Source organism: Anneissia japonica, unplaced genomic scaffold (assembly GCF_011630105.1).
Source record: "Anneissia japonica isolate Jap-2015-1 unplaced genomic scaffold, ASM1163010v1 scaffold284860_len1800451_cov186, whole genome shotgun sequence".
In the NCBI taxonomy this organism is placed as follows: Eukaryota; Metazoa; Echinodermata; class Crinoidea; order Comatulida; family Comatulidae; genus Anneissia; species Anneissia japonica.
The window spans coordinates 945988-967360 of NW_022706010.1; the positions used below are offsets into that span (position 1 = coordinate 945988).

Consider the following 21373-nt stretch of genomic DNA (forward strand, 5'->3'; position numbering starts at 1 on the left):
TTTCATTTACAAGTTAAGTAAATAACTTATATAATATAATATAAAGGTATAATAGTAGTTATGTAATCTAATTACTCTACATTCTAAATCGCACTATGTCCGTATTGTTTTAGCTAGCCATCACTACTAAAGCTGTCCACACGATCTATTTTTTTTTTGTGGCAAAAAATGATATGCCCATATTTGGGTGTAATATGACATTATCATACTGATATATGGGCACATCACTCAAAGTAACAGTGAGGACAGAGCTTCAGAAACAAATTTCAGAATACATGATATTAATTTTATCCGGCTCAACGAATATTGAGCGGGGTAACCAGTAGTGGTAGAAGGGGAATATTCGATGTACAATGTGGTTTTCTTTTGTGTTTCAGCTATTTTTGCTGCCGTGACGGCATTAGCAATGTTCAAATTCCTAGCAGTTTTAGGCCTTCCAATGCTAGCATTTTCGTTTTGCCTGAATGCCAGTCTTTTCTTATTGGTGACATCAGAAGTCGAATTACATTTTGTGAAGATACCGCTTGATCAGGTCACGTGGCCAGAAGACAACTGGAAGAGATACAACAATCGAACAAACTCCGTAGGGTTACACAACTCAACTGAATTAGCCTAATTTATTTTTTAGAACTTGTGAATATATAAAACTGAAATGTAAATACTGTATACTGTGTATATATATATATATATATGATGTAATATTAAGATTATTTTCAAAATAACAAAGTGCATATTTTACCGGCTCGCACATATATTTTACTTATGGCTCACTAAATAATAATGGAGTCACGGAGATGTGTAAACAAATCATATGCGTTTTACCGGCCAGTTGAATTATCCCTATAGAAGCCCTAATAAAATAATTTGTTTTCTCATTGATCATATTTGTTTGTTTCTTGTTTATTCAGTAAATTCACATTACATTAAAGAAACTGTACCAGAATAAGCTATAAAGCCACAGGGCTTAATTCCAATGCAGTCGTCGTGCATTTAAAGATTAATAGGCCTATATATAGCCTATTTAATGCTTCCTGTCCAACATTCTATGTTGTTATATTTGTTCTTATTATGTTTCTTGGCAAAAACAAGCTTTTAGAATTCCCTTTACAATAGAGATATGCCGATAAGTAAACTTCAGGTTTTAAGTAAAGATACGTCGATTTATATTTAGTCAAAAAAAACAACCAAAAGAAAATTGCAATAAATGTTATGATGCAAGGGATTTGATGAGAATAACAACACGCGTGTTTGTGACGAAGGTTATCATCATCATCATCATCATCATCATCATCATCAATATCAATATATATTAATGTCTCTCAGAGCGCTATAGGGATGTGGCACATAATTTTTCATTCAATAATGAGCGACTTGTACAAGATGGACAAAAACTTTATACGGTACCTTAATGCTTTTTAGGTTTGGCAGGGGATGAAAAAAAAAATCATATGTTTGCAGAATATGAACCTTTGACCCTGTAATATGCAGACAAGCATACCAAGCTACAAGTCTACCCTGTAATAATAAGACAACACATAAACACAGATTTGGTTAATATCAAACAATTTTAATGAAGAATTTTTTGTATATCAATAATGATAATGCGGTTGATTATGGTGTAAAATGCTGGCACACCATTAGTGATTATAGCATCAACGAACGCACTAAATGCCAACACTGAGAATGGATTTTCCCAAAGTGTCACATGGTCAAGCAAACTTGAAAACTGACCAATCAAGAATGTGCTATTCAATAGCAAGGAATACGCGCATGTCTCACAAGTGTGTAGGTTGACAATGCTTATGCTGTTTAAGGTAAACAAAAAATTAGCAACAATATCCAAAAGGTGGGGCTTAGTGAAATGGTCCGTTTCATGTTATTTGTTTTTTACCCAAATGACCACTACACTCATCAATTTGCATAATAATGTGTTAAACACAAAAAAATATATACTGTCTATGGTAAAATATGCCAAAACATTCATTGATGGTAAGGAAATGTTGGCCTAGATAAGCAGGGGTCGGTGTCATGCTATTACCTTCAGCGTTTCAACTCCGCAAAGAGCAGACCATCTGGGTAATATAAATCAACTAACCAAATATGTATGTGCAGTATGTATACAAAAAATAATGTTTCCTATCCATACAATGTGATCAGGGGCGGATCCAGAAATGTCCAAAAGGGGGGCGCCGAAAGTTGGGCCGATTGAGACAACACTGTCGTAGGGGGTCCGGTCGCATGCCCCCGTGAAATGTTTGTGTTCTAGACGCCGGAACATAACATTTGAGGCATTCTGGGCTATCATTTTTTTCTTTTTCTCTCTCTTTTTTTTTTTACCTCCCAAAAGGGGGGGGGGGGCCCCGGGCCGGGGCCCAGGGCCGGACTGGCCCCCCCCTCTAAATCCGCCCCTGGTGATAGATTATTTTCAGTGGGTGAAAAATAAAAATGTTCCATATAGTATGCTATGCCGCAGTCAGTCAAGTGCTCAGTCTTCATCACTTTATGAAAATATTACATTACATTGCATTCATAAGCACTGATTGTTTCTACATAATTCAACCGGATTTCCAACCATCTGCCGTAATACATGAATCATCTGATATGAAATGAATTGATCTTTGTAAGACTTTAACCGTCAATCTGACCCAAATCATCAAGCAAGTATCAAGAAAATAACAGATTGTAAATGGTGTTCTTATGTGATGCACGCTGTCACCGAGCCGTAACAGTCGAGCAATGTACTGCTCTTTACAATTATTCCTTTGCTGAGTTCTGATAATAGAAATAACTGGCATTTAATAATGCAATGTTTCTCTTGTCTTCCCAAAATGCATAAAATTGGCGTGCCTGATGGGAAGGCTAAATACAAAGGACGGAGAGCTGTTATTCATGAGGTAATCGATAATAGCGTCACGTTGGTGTAAAATTCAATTATTAAATCGGTGAATAAATTCTAATCATAATATTTTGAACTATTTGCACAAGTTTGGTATGGCGATTTTAATAATTACTAATCAAAAACCTAATAATTATTCAATATCGTCATGATTTTTGATTGCATCATAAAAAATAAACAATCAAAAATTATGATTGTAATAATTGTAAATACACACTTAATAACTGATCTCATTTTACAAGACATATAATAATGATTTTTAGAAAAAAATTGAGCCATTGGTTCTGCTTATGGAGCTGGCAAGAGGTTTGATTTCTCAGCTGATTTCTGGTCTGCCATTGGTGCTTTCTGTTCATCTGGTTTCATGGCAGGGAAGAGAAGAACCTCCTACAGATGCAATACAAAGAGAATATATGTAATAGAAAAATATTATATTGATGTACAGGAATAATTTATCAACAAATAGATTATCTTGAAAAAAAAAAATCCACATCAGCGCTACAAATTTATTGTATTGTATCATTTACATCATGTGGTCTTTTTATAATTTTAAGTTGTATTTTATTAATTTCTTTAAAAAAAAATTCCCTTATCCTGTTAGTCCAGTAGAATCTAGTGCTAGATATTCAATTTAACAGGTGCTAGATATTCTGTATAACAATCATCACCCGCTCTGCTGAAGTAGTGCCACCATACACGAGAAATGCAATCTTCAAACATGTTATAGAAAATGAGTTTTATTCTATATGATACACATGTTGTATGTGTCTTGTTTACCTTGATATTGTTAGAATCTGTGAGGAACATAGCGAGTCTGTCGATCCCCATGCCCCAGCCCCCAGTGGGTGGTAGTCCATACTCAAGAGCTGTGCAGAAGTTCTCATCCGTAGCCTGCGCTTCATCATCCCCTGCTTCTTTATCCTGCATGGAGATAAATTTATCCTCAATAAAGATTTCTTATTTCTCTCAAAACAAATTAAATACAAGGTACAAGATAATTTTATTGTCTGAAAAATTAGTTTCCAGTGGCAGTTTTACATCATCGTAATTATCATCATTACTTCTAAAGCTTACCTTTGCTTGCATGTCAAATCTTTCTCTTTGCACTACGGGGTCATTGAGTTCAGTGTATGCATTTACTAACTCCTTCTGCATTACAAATAGTTCAAATCTCTCTGTTAAGCCCTTAACTGACCGATGCCTGCAGACAAAAGAAGCATATAAAGTGCCTGGCACACCATCAAATTTTCTTTAAAAAAAAAACTGTTGTATGCCCATATATAGTCATGATGTGCCTATATATGGTAATAAAGTGATGTCATTATGACCATATATATTTATTTTGATAGTCTGGGTGTGGCATTAGGATCATATAATAACAAATATCTCCTATTAATCAATCCTTCACTGACCAATGCATAAAACTAAGACAAAATAAATCATATAAAATAAACGAATAAGAATGATTACATTTGTTAAAGCCCTTCACTGACTAATGTCTACAAAAGACACATAAAATTATCCAATATACCATAATCATCATCCCATACATTGCTTTGCTTACTATAGAGTAATTATCTAAACCAAGGACATGTTAAATTAGCATATTGCAATTTCATTGAATTAAGTGATTTTCTTCCAGTACTTGGACCACAATTTCTAACAGAATTATTTTAAATGGAAGCTACGATATAATGGATGGATAATTATCCGCCATTATGTAACACTACTAGTTGAGGTCCTACAGTGTAACTAATTTTTCAACATCAATTCTAATTATCTCACCAGCAAACTTCATTTACTTTAGTGTATAGTTGAGCTATTCTTGTTTAAGTCCATTAAACCAGACAATGCAGGAAAATACTTTGTTAATAGATTTATAAAATAGCTATTTTGCATTAAAAGCTTTGATTTTTTTTCCAAAATATAAGCGTTCTTTCTTTGCGTTGTAATTCTTAGCGTTCATGTTCATATATTAAACAAAGCTAATCGGATTTCTAAAATATAAGCAACTTTTCTTTATTTGATTGTAATCACCTTCCAGATTAATCTATCTTATCTTATCTACTCCACATCTTCAATTTTATTATCACATAAAGCTGCCTATACCATATTAAACTCTAATGAAAGTAGTGCGCTAAAAAGGAAATGCCATTAATAAAGAATTGAATTAAACATTTTCATACCATTTAGATAGAGGGCTCATTATCTCAGGATGGTCCATTATGAATGTGGGGTTGATACAGGTGGGTTCTATATAATCTCCAACCAACTGAAAATAATTAAAAATACATTAGTTAATCAAAGTTACATTAGTAGACTTGTAATTTTCTGAAAACAATATTCCCAAACAGTTGAGTTAAAAATATACAAAGGCAGCTATCAAAAAAAAAATTTAACTAAAACCTGAATTGCCATATTTAAAGATTACATTGAAATTTAATTGTAATAAAACAAAATATCATTAAAAGAGCATTTATATATTTTGAATTTAAAATTTATAAATCTATTTATATATTTATTTAAGCATTTATAGATTTTGAATTTAAAATTTCACTTCTTGACAGTACACATATCAATCATCATTTAATAATTTAACACATTACATAACAATATTTTGAACCATTCCATCATTTAGATCACGAACAAATATATTATATCAGTTATAAGTCAAATTTTCATTAAATAGGTTAAGGAAAATGTTTTGAGACCTATAAAACAGATACATAAAAGCTAAACAATATTATGATTATAATTATTATTACAATAATTATAATATTACAATCATCATTGCTTCTATAAGATGAAAAGCCAATTTCAAAACAAAAGGATAAAATTCTCTTACTGCCCATTTCTGCAGCTTTGGCTTAAAGGATCAGTTTGTGCATTCATTTTTTTAACTTTTGTCATAATTATCACTTACAAAAAATATGTATTTGTCTAATTTTTCGTATTTCTTTAATGAACAGTCATTACCTTATCTATGAGCCTTGCAGTAGTCCGCGGTGGTGCGCATTCACATTGCAGCTCGACACAAAGTTTATCGAGAAATTCACAAGTTTCTGTAAGACAAGGACAATTGGTTGATAATCAATATAATACTTTTTGTAGTAAAAGATCTGTAAATCAGCAAAAAATTTTGGAACTGTCTTATCTCAAGTAGCGTATTTATTCAAATTAATACCCCACTTTGGATAAACGCCGCCTTTAGAGCCTCATTTGGAAAAAAACGCCTTCCTTGAATAAAGGCCCTGAGGCGTTCATCATTTTTTCCTTAAATAAACGACCCCCCCCCACCACAACAAATGACTGTAAACAAAGCTAATGGAAGCAAACGTCATCAATCTTAATACATTCTATTAATGTTCTATTCCAGAAGAATTAGATTTTTTCTAACCTGGTTGAAATCAATAAAGTCTTAATAACACATTCTGATAGTAATTGTGTGTTGTAGATCCACATTTACAGTCAGATTAAGAGGTGTTTATTTGAGTATATATGTATCCATTTTACACCAAAGAAAATAAATTCCTCCCTTAAATAAATTACCCCTCAAAAACCCTTCTCAACAATAAAGGCCCTGGGCAATTATTCGAATAAATACATTAAATATATGATGCTTTTTTAATAAGCAATATATTGCTTTAAATATAATTTTTAAGAATTTCCAGATTTATTTTGGATTTTCAATTATTCTTTCAATGAAAATGATACCTTCAGTATGAAGTTGGTCTACAGGTGGGAACTTTTTCTTGAGTATCTTCTCTAGCTCTGCGATCATGCTGACACGACGGAACGGTGGTGAGAAATCTATTTCCATGGCCTGGCCCTCAGGACCATCAGGATGGTATGTGACTTTGTTACCGCCAGTCAAGTACTTGACCATTCCTAAAAATGACAAGTTTACAGGTATAGAGTACAGAAGTGACAATATCACAGAGCCAGTTGGTTCCATAAATTGCTAAGGCGAGACTTTATACTTGTTTAGCGAACCCGCCGACTGATGATTTCTAATAAAAATAAAATTTTATTTTTAGCCAATTAGCACACCGGAAAAAGTGGAAATTTCAGAAAAAAATAAAATTAAAAACAAATTTTTATTACACCCTCCACTGTCTTGAAATCTCCAAAGATAAGATATGTACAGTATATGTCTTCCTAATTACATCAATTTGAAGCATTTAACCATCCTATTTTACATTCACCAATAAAATCTTATTTTTATTTTTTCCTCTGTCTGGATGATTTTGGCAAAACTATTTCCTAAATTAGAAAACAAAATTTTTTTAAATTTATATTCTGCCCTCCTCCGATAATCTTTAAAAAACAAAAGTATGTGAAACAAGGAATAAAAAAGTCTCGCCTAATCTGTGTCACATGATCACTGTAATAAGAAGAGGATGACAACCTTTGAAGAACACTAATATTAAGATTTATTCAACGTTAAATCTCTGAAGTAACAATTCAATCATGGCATATATCGTACGACCCAAACTTGCACGCTGAACGCGAGTGCATAGCAACAAGTAATAAAAGTGGTTAACTATAGAGGGCGCTATATTCTTACAATCACTACTATATTCAAGCTCTTCGGCGCTGCATAGGAGCAGTTTGGCGGAGCAGTTGTGGTTCTGGCTCTGAACATTGAGGTCGGAGGTTCAATCCTTCGCTGTGCATTTTGCTCCTGTCCTTAGGCAAGGCACTAACACACTTATCTACGACTGTCTCTCTCCATCCAAGAGTGGGTACCTGGTAGGTTCAAACATAAAATAGGCTGATTACAGCTGTGACATTATAGAATTTTCCCCAGGAAGTTGATTATCTGCTCCGTATGTTCTTGATCCAATGGGTTGGGGGGTGAAGCGTTTTTTGGCAAGAAGTGCTATATAAGTTTAACATATTATTATTATGCCTGTCACTAAATCCATCTATTGTTATAAACAAAATTATAATCTTGGGAGATTTAAATGGTCATGTGGGTAACTTAATCAATGGTGGAGATCCTGATTTTAATTTTAATGGTCAAAGCCTTATTGACTTTTGTGAAAATTGTAAACAGATTATGCTTAATGGTAGTGACAAATGCAAAGGTACTTTCACTAGAACAAATACAGACCAAGTAAGCGTTGTTGATTATGTGCTATTTTCTAATAGTGTATATGACTCAACACATGAACTTCTTGTTGATGATTATGGTTTATTTTATCTAGGTAGTGACCACAATCTAATCTAGTCTATGACTAAACCTCATAGTATTGAATCTAAACATCAAATTAATTCTGAAAAAATTCATTGGCGTAGCCTGAAAATTGGAATGAGTTGAAGGAAAACATTTTTGAAATTTTTGAAAATTGGGACCAAAATGGCCTGAATGCTAATGAAGCTTGGGAACAATCGAAAAGAAAAGTACTTTATGGATCATCAAATATACTTGGGCAAAAGAAAAAGAAAACTAATCATAAATTTTTGCTTGATAAAGAAGTTGATTTATGTATCAAACAGTGTCAATTAGCGTGTAGACGACATCGCCAATATTTAAAAGAAAAATTAAATCCAGATTTTAATTTAAATTACTGTAAAACACTATGGAAGGATTACCAAAGTAAACGCAGAAATTGCAAATCTATAATTAAACAAAATGGGTGAATAGATGTTCACATATAATGGAAAATGACGGTGCCAAACTTTGAAGATGTTATCAAAAAAGGGTAACAAAATACAGTAGTAGCATGCCATATATTCAGTCAACTATTGATGGTCAAGATGACTTCAATAGGGTTTATTATGGTGATTTGCTGTGGAAGACAATAGGACTTCCTTAAATAAACTATGCATTCTCTGTTTGGGTTCCAGGTGATAAAAATCAATTAATAAATTAGAAATCCTACAATATCAGATGGCCAAGGCAATTTTAATAGCACCCAGAAATGTAGCCAATGAAGCATTACTTGGTGATTTGGGATGGAATTCCATTGAAACAATATAGAACATATATAGAATAAAATATTTTAATAGGCTTAAGACAATGGAGGATGGTGGATGGCCTAGGTTGTTGTGTGAAGTACTTTTGGAGGTTACATCTACTACAAGATGGAAGTGGATCGACAATGTATAAACAATTCTAGCTAAATATGATTTAAATGAAAAATTTAACCTGGAACCACATAACTACATATGGTTAAATTCTTGTAATGAAAAGAGCTTAGATAATAATGATAAATGGCCTAAAAATGCAAATTCCAAAAAATCATTAACTGATTATTTAAAGTACAGAAATGCACCTATTATGGAATACTATCTTTTGGATAAAGTAAATTTTCAAGGTATAAATCTAAAATTCTAAGCAAGAACCAATACTTTGGAAATTGAAGGCAAAAAAACAGTTATTTTAATATAATTATTCTGGCTATTGTGTTATCTGCAAAAGTAAGAAAATAGAAGCAGTCGATCATCGCCTCTTTGATTGTGAAAGTTTATCCACCATAAGAAATATATGCTTTAGCAACCTAAAAAATGATTTATATAATGTTAATGAATATTGGGATATTTTTGTGGAAGGTTCAAAGAAATTTAAACATCATCTACTTCTAGACAATATTTATAATATTTATAAAGATGAAAAAATGTGTTTGTTTTTTGATAAACATTGTAAATCTTTTTATCCAAGGCCAGTGCTCATAGACATTAATTAATGAAAGAAATTACCACCATTTAATTTTTAATTTATTTTAATTTTTTTTTTATTTTTTAATATCTTGAATGTAAACAGTTGTTTTGCACTCAGTTTTAACTTTGTATTTTGATTTATATTGTTTTCTATCTTTCTTATATTGTATTATCTGGGTTGAACCTCTCCTGTGCAAGAGTGTTCCTCCGTTTTAAAGGAGAGTACCAATAAATCGTATCGTATCGTTGACTTACCTACACATGATAAAACTATTTGTGAATATAAAAACAAAAAAATATTTTCTCAATTTTCTCACCTGACAACATTGACTCGGTAATTGTCATGAGGTCGTTGTAGTCAGCATAAGCCATGTAGAACTCGCAGGTTGTAAACTCTGGGTTGTGGGTCATATCGATACCCTCGTTACGGAATTGTCTGCCAATCTCATAGACTCTATCGATTCCACCAACTACCAACATCTAAAAGGACACAGAAAAATTAATATTATCAACACTATTATTATTTTTTTTCATATATAATTCTTCTTATTTATTTTTTGACTTTGTTGTATTTGAGAATTTCCTAATGGAAGCACACAGAGGGAAAATAATCACTATAAATGGATCAGTATATACAAAACACAATTATAACTATAAAAATATAATTCAAGTGACTTTTTACCACCCATACTTTCATCAGCACTAACGCGCATTGAGATATTTAAAAAATATTTATACACTAATCAAAAATGGTATTACAGTATTATTATTTTCATTATGTATGTGGCAAAGACAAGGCAAACCAGTGACTCTTCGCAATTCATGTTTCTAAAATAAGGCCAAAACATTTTGAAATGTTACAATTTTATATATTTTTTTTATTGCATTAAACTAACCTTTATATTATATCTATACATGTCTACATATCATGCAATGTTGTTATTTTCCCTATTTGCAAAGTCAAAACAACATTTTCAAAGATTTTTCAAAGAATTTCCGAAAATTATAAACTTTGAAGGCTGAATTCTCAAATACTGTTCTTAAAATCGCTGTATGTTTTCACTCCTGTACCTTCACAATAAAATACTGAGATATAATGATTCTTCCACAACTTTATAAATTTAATTTTACTGTTTAATCCTCTATTAATAACTCAAAATAAATTTTTGGTGAGCAATAACTGGTGTGGCTGGTCTTTGCCACATACTAGCGTGTATTATATGGATATTTTTATTTACTAATATCACTAACTACCCATTATACACACCTTGTGGTAAAGTTCAGGGGCGACACGCATAAACAGGTCCATATTCAACTCGTTGTGATGTGTGATAAATGGCTTGGCTGTTGCACCACCAGCTATCATATTCATCATTGGTGTCTCGATCTACATATTAGAATTCATAAAATAATAATAATAGCAAGAGAAATATAGATATGTTTCATAAAAACATCTTATCACAGTAATAGTATCAGCATTTTTTTTAAAACCATGTACAGTACCTCAAGGAAACCCATGCCATCAAGAAATTTGCGAACATAAGCTACTATTTTAGCACGGGTGATAAACTTCTGTCGGACATAATCATTCATAATCAAATCCAAGTACCGCTGACGAAATCGGGTTTCCTGAAATGAAAGTAAGGAGAAATCAACAAATTTGAGCAAAATCAAATTCAAAACCATAGATATTAAATAAGAGAAACAAAAAATTACCTCATTATTTCAGATTGCAATTGCAAAAGCAAGCCAAATGGCCTAGCGGTTAAGGCAGGGGCACCGTAATCATAGCCAACAATATCGGCACAGGTTCGCGGTCGGCTCGCTCATATAGTTCTTGTGGTGGAACAAGTCGTCTTCTCGGATAAGGACTATAAACCGTAGGCCCAGTGTACACAAATGCTCATGTGCACTTTAAAGAACCCAGTACATCTTTCGAGATGAGTAGGGGGTTACCCCGGTGTACTGGTTCACTCGGCCCCTGTCGTGTACTAGGCCCTCTGGGAGAACAGTAATTTGTTACTAAAGAGGAAACTCAGTACAAAGAACAAATAAATAAATAAAAAATAAAAAATAAAATAAGTAAAATCTATGGATAACCGAAAAGGAGATTAAGTAGTGCACCTTACGATGATCCGCAGATTACATTACGACTAAGATAAACTTACCTTGTTCGTTAATCCAAAATGCAGATGAGGTAACATGTGTAAACAAGGTGACAACAAGGTCATAGTTTGTGGAATGATGCTCAGTTCCCCCTTCTTGGTTTTGCCTGCAAGAAACCAAATATCAAAGAGTGATCATAAACTTGAGAACCTAAAGTAGACCAAAAACAAAATCTATACGATTATACAGGAAACAAATAAAGTGGTTTGATTATTTTTTTTGCTTGTGTCCTTTTTACTATTTATGAAATATTAGTTCTGTTTGCAAACAAAAACTCTTTGCACAAGCAATCTGTACCTCTATTAGGAACAAAGCAGACATTAAAAAATGGAGTGACAGTGAAAGTTGTTCCCATTTACACTGAATCAAGTTGCAAACAAGTTTCAAGTTTATGAATAGACCGAATCGGCGACTCCAGCTATTTTTACTCATGTGACATATAGTGGGTACAAAATATAAACATACACATCATAAACCACAGTGCGCTCATTCAACACAGTATATTGAGAGAGTTATTATGTTTTTTTAGACAGCGACCCAAAGTAAAGTAAGGCAGTAGGCCTATGTTTCTTTTTAAGTACTGATTTATAATTATTTTGGCAATCTCTGTGCATTTTATTTAGGCTCTGGAATGCCGCTAGTGTACAGTAGGCTCCATACTTACTGGAGCAATATGCACGTCGCGAAGGTACCGTACCTTTCCTTGAAAAACTTCCAGGCTTTATTCCCACTATCCATTGGAGCCTTACCAAACCAAACTGATAAGTATTTGAAAATTTAATTTTGGGACACTTCTAAGTGATTTACCAAATTATAACTCGCATTGCAACCAATATTTGCAACATGTGATGTGACTTACATCAACAAGGCGAAGCCATATTCAATGCACTGTCGTCTCGCGATGTAAACAAACCCTAATACCCACTTTAAGTCACGTGACCCGAGCCGCCGGTTCGGTCTACTGGATATAGTGTTGCTGATGGTGTAACAGTGCTTTATGCCTGCATTGCATTGAATCAGTGTACATGAATGTCACTAATTATTTGAGATCATCTAACCTGGATTTCCAACAATACCAACAATATCTCCTCTTCTTAATTTATCATTGATTTTGAAGAATTCATCCTCTGAGGTGTAATTCCTGGAGATAAAAAAATAGTCAATCAGAATATGAACTTTTTCTTTGTTTTAAGGAGATCAACGGAAACAATATTTCTTTTGTACCTTTCTTGGGTCATCCTTAGTTCCATGTCTTGTTTTCTGTGTCAATATTTACTTTGCATTTTTATATTTACTGATAAAATCAATCAATCAACTTGTGTATCACCATAAGTAATAATTGAATTTCTAATTGTGATATTCAGATTCAAGTGTTCAAATAATGTAAAAATGAAAGTCACTTTGTTGCAACTAAATTTCAGCACCACAAAAAAACACAAAGTATTTTGAGTCTGTTTTTTTATTCTATACTACACAAAAGAGTGCGTAACAACCATTGCCCACAATAAATACATTACTTCGTTTAATCTTGGTGGTGATTGCCAAAAAATAGTTGGAAATAGAAATATACTTACTTGGCATTTGCCATGACTTGCAGTTTCTTGCCCTCTGACCTAAGGTCATAAAATATCAATTTGTTGCCCTGCAACCTTTTCGCATGTATTCGACCTGAGATCAAACACAGAAAACATTAATTGACGTCATATTACTATTAATATTGTTATTGAATGACAGACATCAATACTTCTAGACAAGACTGAACATGTCAAAGAAATCAATATATTTTAGAGATTTCATATAATTTACCTATTTTCTCTTGTAATTTGTTTATGGGACTGACAATACAATATTCAAATGGTTTCAGATATAAGTGCAATGGTGATTGCCTGTTTATAATTTTCAAGAAATCATGAGATGTCACAGATTTCAGATTGTTTAACTTAATTTCTCTGGTCATTGGTTTACAGGACTAACATTAGAATATTTTAATTGTTTCAGTTCCAAAGCAAATGGTTACTGCCTTTTATAATTTTCACAATACAATCCTAGACTGCTCATTATTGTTACATAACCTTAGCATCTATAATACATACAAAACATGCTTCAAATGCTGGCAGCCTATATATTTTAAACATTCACAGATTATAATAAATGTGTTTTAATTTCTGTGTGAAGTACTACAAAAACTGCAATAATATTTTTTTACTATTACTTAATCTATAAATTACATGGAGATTATTACTTGCCTCTGCTATCTAAATAGTAATATAATTTACTTTACAGTGAATGTTAGAGTCCAAATGACCAAAAAAGACTATTAGAAGGCAACTTAAATTACTATTATTATTTTAATATACAATTAATCTGTCACACCTGCCAAGTTGACAACATCTTCTAATTGCTGTCCAACCTCAGTGTCCTGGTACTTATCAATGAACTCAGATAATGAAATGGACACATGGAATTTATGGGGGTAAGGGGAATCCCCTGCAGCTTTCAGCTCTGCAACTGCCTTTGACCTTATCTTAAAGTATTGCTGTAAACAGAAAATGTAAGATAAATGTAAAACATACACTTTTTTAGTGCTACATAGGTTGTTATTTTAATCTTTTAAAGAAAAGCATAATATAATAATGCACTTGTCAAATGTAGTCCGGCCCCTGGGACCAGTGGGGAGTTCCCCGGGATGTACATTTCCAAACAGAGTAGACTTCCCGGCCCTTTGCAGACCATATTACAACCCCGGGTCAGTAACAGAAACTTTTTTGGTCTACAGGGAAACAAATATCTGTACATCCCAGGCCTAGTCCCAGCCAATTCCCCGCTATGGCCCGGGTCTGGGGCCCAGACTACAATTGACAAGTGCATAAGTTTTAAGAGATGCTGACACAATAATATGAGCCCACAATTATCATTAAATGCATATTTAAATAATTTATCAGCAGTACAGTGCACATAACTGTGATGTGACAACATAACCCAAACCCCCACCCATCCCCATCCCATAGCATAAAGTATTTAAAAACAAAAAGAAAATGAAATTATTAAATAATAGCTTTTACATTTGGATCCAAAGTCTCTTCATCTTCAGATATTTTCTTTGGGGCATTGGTAGCTGGTTTGTTCTTAGCCTCTTCCTGTGCCAGTCTTGCTTTCTCTTCTTTCTCCTTTGCCTTCTTTTCTGCTTTCGCTCTCCTCTTCTGTTCACTAGCATAAAATAGAAATGTTGTTAGTACATTCTACATTATTATAAATTCATTAATTTTTATTAGCTTTACATTGACAATTTATGAAATCAAATGCTGAGAAAATAATTCAGCAGAATTTATTTAAAAGTTTTAACAACAAATTTTAACATAATTTTTTAATGAATGAGTATTCTAATTAACTAGATAGCAGGAAATGAACAAGACTCAGGTAACCCCGCCTTCCTACCACTAACCTGCTATAATTGCGTAGGTAAAATGTATTTCTACCATCAACACTGCACACCACATGATGGCCTAATGAATTTCTCCTCGCCTGCCGTGTGAGCAGGCATATTTTCTCACAGTGTGGTAAGGTAATACGCGAGGCACGCAAGGCTAGGCTCAACATTTGGGTCAAGTTCATTTCTTGCTAGGCCTGTATGTAGCACAAGAAAGCAAATTAACTACAGTAGTACAGTGATGATCAATATGGTTGTCAGCAATTCAATTGTGGAAACAATAAACATTAAAGAAAAAATGCAAAACAAAGTGATTCAATGTCACACTGACATATTATTTATATATGAATTTGGCACACAATATATTGTATACCATAAAGTATGTGTGTTGACTATCCATAATTTCAGTGTGTTGCATCATCACTGGCCTCATTAAATTGTTGGTATTAAAATTACTGCAGATGGTGTAAACAATAACCATGGACACCAACTTTAAGTTCAAGGCACAAGATTGTTTAATTGCTGGAGAGTTGACTGGTTAAGCCTTTGTCACCCCTCCTCCAACCTTGACATTAACTGACAATTTATGTTGTTTTTTTCTATAATATAAATATACACAAGACCTACAGAAGTTACTGTAAATATTACCTAATTTCGAAATATTCCCATCAACATTGAAATTTCCAGAAGCAATAGGCATGCATTCTGATCCAAGAACCGAAAGGTCCACTGATTAATCTCAGATAAGAAAGTATAATACATACTTCAAGTATTGAAATACACGCCATCGTGTTGGGATTCAATATTTCAACATTAATTATGTCATCATCAGGAATGAACCAAGAAAGAACCAAGGTATATAAAAGTAAGGAACACACACATTTTAGGGTAATTAGTATTATTAATTAGGCCTTGCCTATTACTGTTAATGTTATATCATCATCACTTTGTTTGTTTGGAAACTCCTGAAAATGAATATCTTGCTTGCTGTATCTGTATGCATGGCTTACTGCACAGAATCTCACATCTGAGTATATTAGTGCAGGCGCAGAGTTTTTTTTTTCGAGACAATGTGGACCGTCCATAAATTTCTCCAAGTTTGATTTAGATTAATGATTTTAAATTTATTAATATTAATTATTATTATTATTTTGTTTGTTTTTATCAAAAATCAGTGCACTGTTAGTGATTTGCTTACAGATAAATCAGTTAGTGATTTGCTTACAGATAAATCAAAATATATGTTGATTTCAGTGCAAATGTTTGATGTGCGAATTGTTATTTGCACATCTCACATTTGCTTATGCAGCAGGATAGCATTTGTTTAAACATAGTTACAAATGGCAAGATTAAGAAAAAAGAAAATCTTATCTTGACCTGACAAAAAGTAAGGGGAAAGATTAAAGCCCCATTCCCGGCAAAATTTCACTAAAAAAGATTTTTTTAAAGAAAAAATGCATATGCATACTCTATTTATTATAAACAATGGAAAAATATTGGCATAAATTTTAGTTTCACGCAAAAGAATTTAAAAAAAGAGAAATACAGACTATTTCTCATAGGAGATTACCTTTTTCTCAACGAATTCTTCATTACTAGGCAAATTCAGAGGTTGTAGATTGCATCTCCTTTTTTTCTTTTTTTTCCGCTTTTATGTATACTTTATACAGTCAATAAAGTGCACCCTCTCTAATGAAATTGGTTTTTGTACTTCGCATCTCGCACACTGCGATCGATCAAGTAGGCCTGAGATATGTTCATTTAATTGTCAAAATCTCGGTTAGAATCGTTTTTTTAACAGATTTGAAATAATTCCTATGAAATATTATATTTCACAAGTGTCAATACTAGCAACGAAAAATATCATGTCGGCCGTTTTTATGTGTGATAACAGAACCTAAATCAAGGTAAGGCTAGGCCTAGCCTAGTAGTGTTGGATAGGCTAATGTTTTCGGCGCCTACTATGTTTCTTCGCAGACCTATCGCAAAATCAAACATGAAAAATCCATCCGCATTTATTTTTTGTGTGGAACACAAAAAAATCAAATTTCAGTCTTAATATTTTACATTTTTTTCATGTTTAGGAATGTCTAAATTCAGTTAAATTAGCAATTTCGAATTACATTTATAAATCTTTATAACATTATATAAAAATAAGATTTTTCTTAACAACTGAAATCTTGCCGGAAATGGGGCTTTAAATTAATTATTTACAAAGACTGATTTGATTGGCATTTTGGGTCAGATTTCATTATCAGGAATCAGATAATACAGATTCATAAAACGTTAATAAATTATTAGAAAAGGTTGAAGTTTTGCTCTAGTGGCCATCCATATGGAAACAGCCTCTATGCCACAGTAGGCTAACACTTGTCACTCACTGGCTAGCTAAGTCAGTCGGTCACTAATTAATAGTCTGTGCCTAGCCTAGCCTAGCTCTCATCTGGATTCTGGGCCCAGGGTTGTCGCACACCTTGAGAGACCTAGGGCCTAGAAAATTCGTTAAATAAACCAACGAAGCACGCGTTCATGCGCCATATGCAAATACAAACATTTAATCAAAAGCAATTCTACTTATGTAGATTTAATTAGAAATATACTTACCTTTTACTGATCTTGTCACTGCCGGTATCTGCCATGCTCTTTCTTCGGACACGCCGCGTACAACAATGATGAAATTTTATAAAATATTTGAGGTAAAACGCGTTAACAGAACACTTAACTCGTTTACGCACGTGACTTGACGCGTTTGCAAACTAACATAATGAATAAGAATCAGACAATTAAAGTCCCCTCTACCATGGAGGAATTAGTTTGCCTCTACAGAATTTTTAATTGTTATATTTTTGGTGTTATAGTGTATTGATAGGCCTAATATGGATCCTTCCTAATGCTCGCCGATCACAACAATGATGAAATTTTATGAAATATGATTGCAATGCGTCGCAAAGGGGCGGCGCCAGCGGGGAAATCCCCTTGTTTTGGAAGACACTGATCGTCCATTGTAAACAACCCCCTGTTTACATGCCATGCTGAGGACTGAAAATATCAACTTGACGTTTTAAAGAAAGTTAATGTGATTGCTAATCCCTATCTAGAAAAAACTCAAATTTGGCCCTATCTAAACCATAAGATCTGTCCTCCCATAGTTGAAACCTCCTGGGTACGGTACCCTCTGCGAAGCTCTTGTTGTCTTTTCGGACCCCTTTTCAGACCCACTGCTCGACTTGGACTCCCCTGTCGGCAAATACTTGGGGCCACCCACTGGTTAAAGCGACATTTAACTCCTTTACACGTTAACTTGACGAGTTTGCAAAAATAAAAAATATTAAGATATATATGCCTAGGCCTCCTATTGTAAAGTTAAAGCCTAAATTGTATATTTCAAGATGTACTATCATCATTCATGAGGTAAAAAATGAAAAATTTAATTCCAAATTTGATTTTTTTTTTGTATATTTAAGTCGGGCCTACGTTTAAATTCAAAATAAAAATTTGAAAAAAAAAAATCCCCCGTCAATTTTCGGACAGTTAAATAGTAACTTTCCTCTATTGTGGGCGATTTAAGGATTCCTGCAGTAAATGTTTGTAAATCGGTAAATACTTTTTTTCGATCTGTTTCTCGTTGGAAGCTAATAATCTTTATGATCCTTTCAAATAAGCTATTCAACATTTTATTTGAATTTCTGAGGTATTTTCCTGTATTTTAATTTGACTGATAGTACATTAAAGTACATTCTTAGTATTTCAGTTGAAAACTTTTAACTAAGCATAAATAATATTACCGTAATTGGCTGGTAGAGTGTAAATCAGCGCTAATTTAATTGAAGTTGAATGTCTAATTGTAACACAGTGTTTTAATTGAATGTAGTTTCTCCTATTCAGATCCTGAGAGAGTAAATGTCTATAAAATTACTTAAAATGGATTTAGGCATTATCCGCGGTAGAGACAGTCCTCCTTCTCTGCTCCGAAATGTGTGCAGTGTTCTTTTAGTGTATAATACACATTCATGCTCATTTAAAGTATGGAGAATATAAATGAAGGGCTGATGGGGGCAGGGAGGTCTGATTGTGCGGGGCTCGATGACTAAGTGAGTTGGTGGGTGTTAGCTAGCTGGCAAAAATATGGTATTATGAGGTAAATTGAGGGTCATTTTTTTTTTTTTTGTTTAAAAAATTTCCAGTTGGTGCGTCTGCGTGGTGCCAGCTTAGTGGAGTGTGGGGGGGGGGGGGGGGGGGGGGGGGGGGGGTGGTGTCCTACAATCCTCCTGCTCACCCCAGTAGATAGGGCCTACCCCATTGGTAATAGGCTAGGCAATTTATTAAGGTAATTAGTCACTTGGCAGTATAACCGAAAATAATGTGAGAACTGCCATCCTAAGCCACCATCACTAAAACATGGTTCTGACATATTTTTTAATACATTTTTTTTTCACGGGTAGGCTCGTTGTAAATTTATTTGAAACCTGCCCATCACAAAGCGGGCGCGTGTGTAAGGGAGCACCCGGGTGGCCGAGTGGTTAAGGCGTTGGATTTAAGTTCCAATGGACGTATGTCCGCATGGGTTCGAACCCCATCCCTGGTATAATTCTTTTACCTTAATTCTATGTTTAGTTTGACATGCGTAACTATATGCTAATTTTAGACAAGAAATATATAGGGCCTACAGTTCATGTTTGCAGATTTTCTTTCAGTGTATAATACACATTCATGCTCATTTAAAGTATGGAGTATATAAATGAAGGGCTGATGGGGGCAGGGAGATCTGATTGTGTGGGGCTCGATGACTAAGTGAGTTGGTGTTAGCTATCTGGCAAAAATATGGTATTATGAGGTAAATTGAGCGTCATTTTTTTTTTTTTTTTTTAAATTTCCAGTTGGTGCGTCTGCGTGGTGCCAGCTTAGTGGGGTGTGTGTGGGGTGGAGGGGGGGTGGTGCCCTACAATCCCCCTCCTCACCCTAGTAGATAGGGCCTACCCCATTGGTAATAGGCTAGGCAATTTATTAAGGTAATTAGTCACTTGGCAGTATAACCGAAAATACTGTGAGAACTGCCATCCTAAGCCACCATCACTAAAACATGGTTCTGACATATTTTTTAATACATTTTTTTTTTCACGGGTAGGCTCGTTGTAAATTTATTTGAAACCTGCCCATCACAAAGGCGGGCGCGTGTGTAAGAGAGCACCCGGGTGGCCGAGTGGTTGAGGCGTTGGATTTAAGTTCCAATGGACGTATGTCCGCATGGGTTCGAACCCCATCCCTGGTATAATTCTTTTACCTTAATTTTATGTTTAGTTTGACATGAGTAACTATATGCTAATTTTAGACAAGAAATATATAGGGCCTACAGTTCACCCTCCAATTCGAGACCACTTTGGGACCCGAAAATCATTGGGGTGGTCTCGGGGTTATTCTCCAATTAGAGGGCTATCTTTGTGTTTAAAAGTTTGAAGATTGTTACTGGGTCTTCGGAAAAGTGGTTTCAAATTACAGTATTATTGAACAAATCTTTATGAAAGCTAGCAAAATACAAAACTTAACCATACATTATCACATGTCTGAAATTTTAAAAGACCTGTGCTGGGATTTATGGATTTAAGACGAAGAATTTAAGCAAAGTTTTACGTTAAGTAAGTTTGATAAATCCAACCCCTAATAATGTAGTAAAACCAATCAAAAATGATTTCGCGGAAGATGGGTTAAATTTTATGGTAGATTTTTTTTTACTTGTGAGAGCCCGCAACTTAGGAATTGGGACCACAGGCGTACTTTCTGCCGTTACACTAACCACAGCTACGGGGTACGGTATCAGGTCCGGTGTTTGAACATTATAGGTAGTGAATTTTTCTCTGCATGCACTCCAATTCTGTTCACAACTTAATAACATTGGTACGCGGGCGTCTTCACTATGCCTGTAGCCATAGGAATTATCCATGGTAACGGCGTGTTTACAAACACACATAAGGAAAAAGCGTAGGATCACTATTAATAAGAAACTTGCTAACTTTATGTCGGTTTACATCATTTAGCATTATTAAAGCAATAGGTCTACACGATAAAAAAAAATAAATAAATAGATAGATATGGATCCAGGAGAGACAGGAAAGACTATGTCAAATTATGGGAAAAAAATACCCACACCTGAGGAAGTGAAACTAAGATGGATAGAAATTGTGCGGGTGAGTCGTTTTTCATACTCGATCGTATCTATGGTT

The 21373-nt window shown here is 33.9% G+C and overlaps 3 protein-coding genes and 2 non-coding genes across 6 annotated transcripts in view; 4 read left to right on the forward strand and 1 right to left on the reverse strand.

The window, feature by feature from the left end:
• LOC117105985 (urea transporter 2-like) overlaps positions 1–1181 on the forward strand; it is a 10675-nt gene extending 9494 nt beyond the window's left edge. Inside the window, exon 4 of the mRNA XM_033247288.1 lies at positions 324–1181. Within this exon, the coding sequence (XP_033103179.1) occupies positions 324–616 (293 nt within the window). The 3' untranslated portion in view covers positions 617–1181. The remainder of the gene's footprint in view (positions 1–323) is intronic.
• Positions 1182–2393: 1212 nt separating this feature from the next.
• Positions 2394–17913, reverse strand: LOC117106033 (lysine--tRNA ligase-like). Of its 2 annotated transcripts, XM_033247364.1 has the most exons (16): positions 17760–17877; positions 15171–15352; positions 14791–14935; positions 14102–14264; positions 13303–13396; positions 12787–12869; positions 11731–11834; positions 11066–11191; positions 10830–10949; positions 9880–10042; positions 6611–6784; positions 5873–5958; positions 5083–5168; positions 3971–4097; positions 3674–3817; positions 2394–3283 (listed from the first exon to the last, which is right to left on the reverse strand). In XM_033247364.1, the coding sequence occupies exons 2-16, from the start codon at positions 15338–15340 to the stop codon at positions 3185–3187; spliced, it is 1884 nt and encodes a 627-aa protein (XP_033103255.1). In that variant the 5' UTR covers positions 15341–15352; positions 17760–17877; the 3' UTR covers positions 2394–3184. The 2 variants fall into 2 exon arrangements, with proteins under 2 accessions (XP_033103255.1, XP_033103257.1); XM_033247366.1 differs by lacking the exon at positions 15171–15352 and having other exon boundaries at positions 17760–17913.
• A 1744-nt stretch (positions 17914–19657) lies between these two features.
• On the forward strand, positions 19658–19740 carry Trnal-uaa. The gene has a single exon. It is a non-coding gene; the product is annotated as a tRNA-Leu (tRNA).
• A 601-nt stretch (positions 19741–20341) lies between these two features.
• Positions 20342–20424, forward strand: Trnal-uaa. The gene has a single exon. It is a non-coding gene; the product is annotated as a tRNA-Leu (tRNA).
• Positions 20384–21373, forward strand: part of LOC117105986 (uncharacterized protein C5orf49 homolog) — a 2685-nt gene continuing 1695 nt past the window's right edge. The window contains exons 1-2 of the mRNA XM_033247289.1: positions 20384–20389; positions 21236–21337. Coding sequence (XP_033103180.1) covers positions 20384–20389; positions 21236–21337 — 108 coding nt within the window. The remainder of the gene's footprint in view (positions 20390–21235; positions 21338–21373) is intronic.

Excerpts from the sequence above, each read along its gene's own strand:
- LOC117106033 (XM_033247364.1), bottom strand. The coding sequence starts at position 15,340 with ATGAACTTGACCCAAATGTTGAGCCTAGCCTTGCGTGCCTCGCGTATT. Across the intron at positions 11,192-11,730 it reads ATTTTGGATTAACGAACAAG|GAAACCCGATTTCGTCAGCG; the intron begins GTAAGTTTATCT and ends CTTTCATTTCAG. Across the intron at positions 3,284-3,673 it reads CAGATTCTAACAATATCAAG|GAGGTTCTTCTCTTCCCTGC; the intron begins GTAAACAAGACA and ends TTGCATCTGTAG.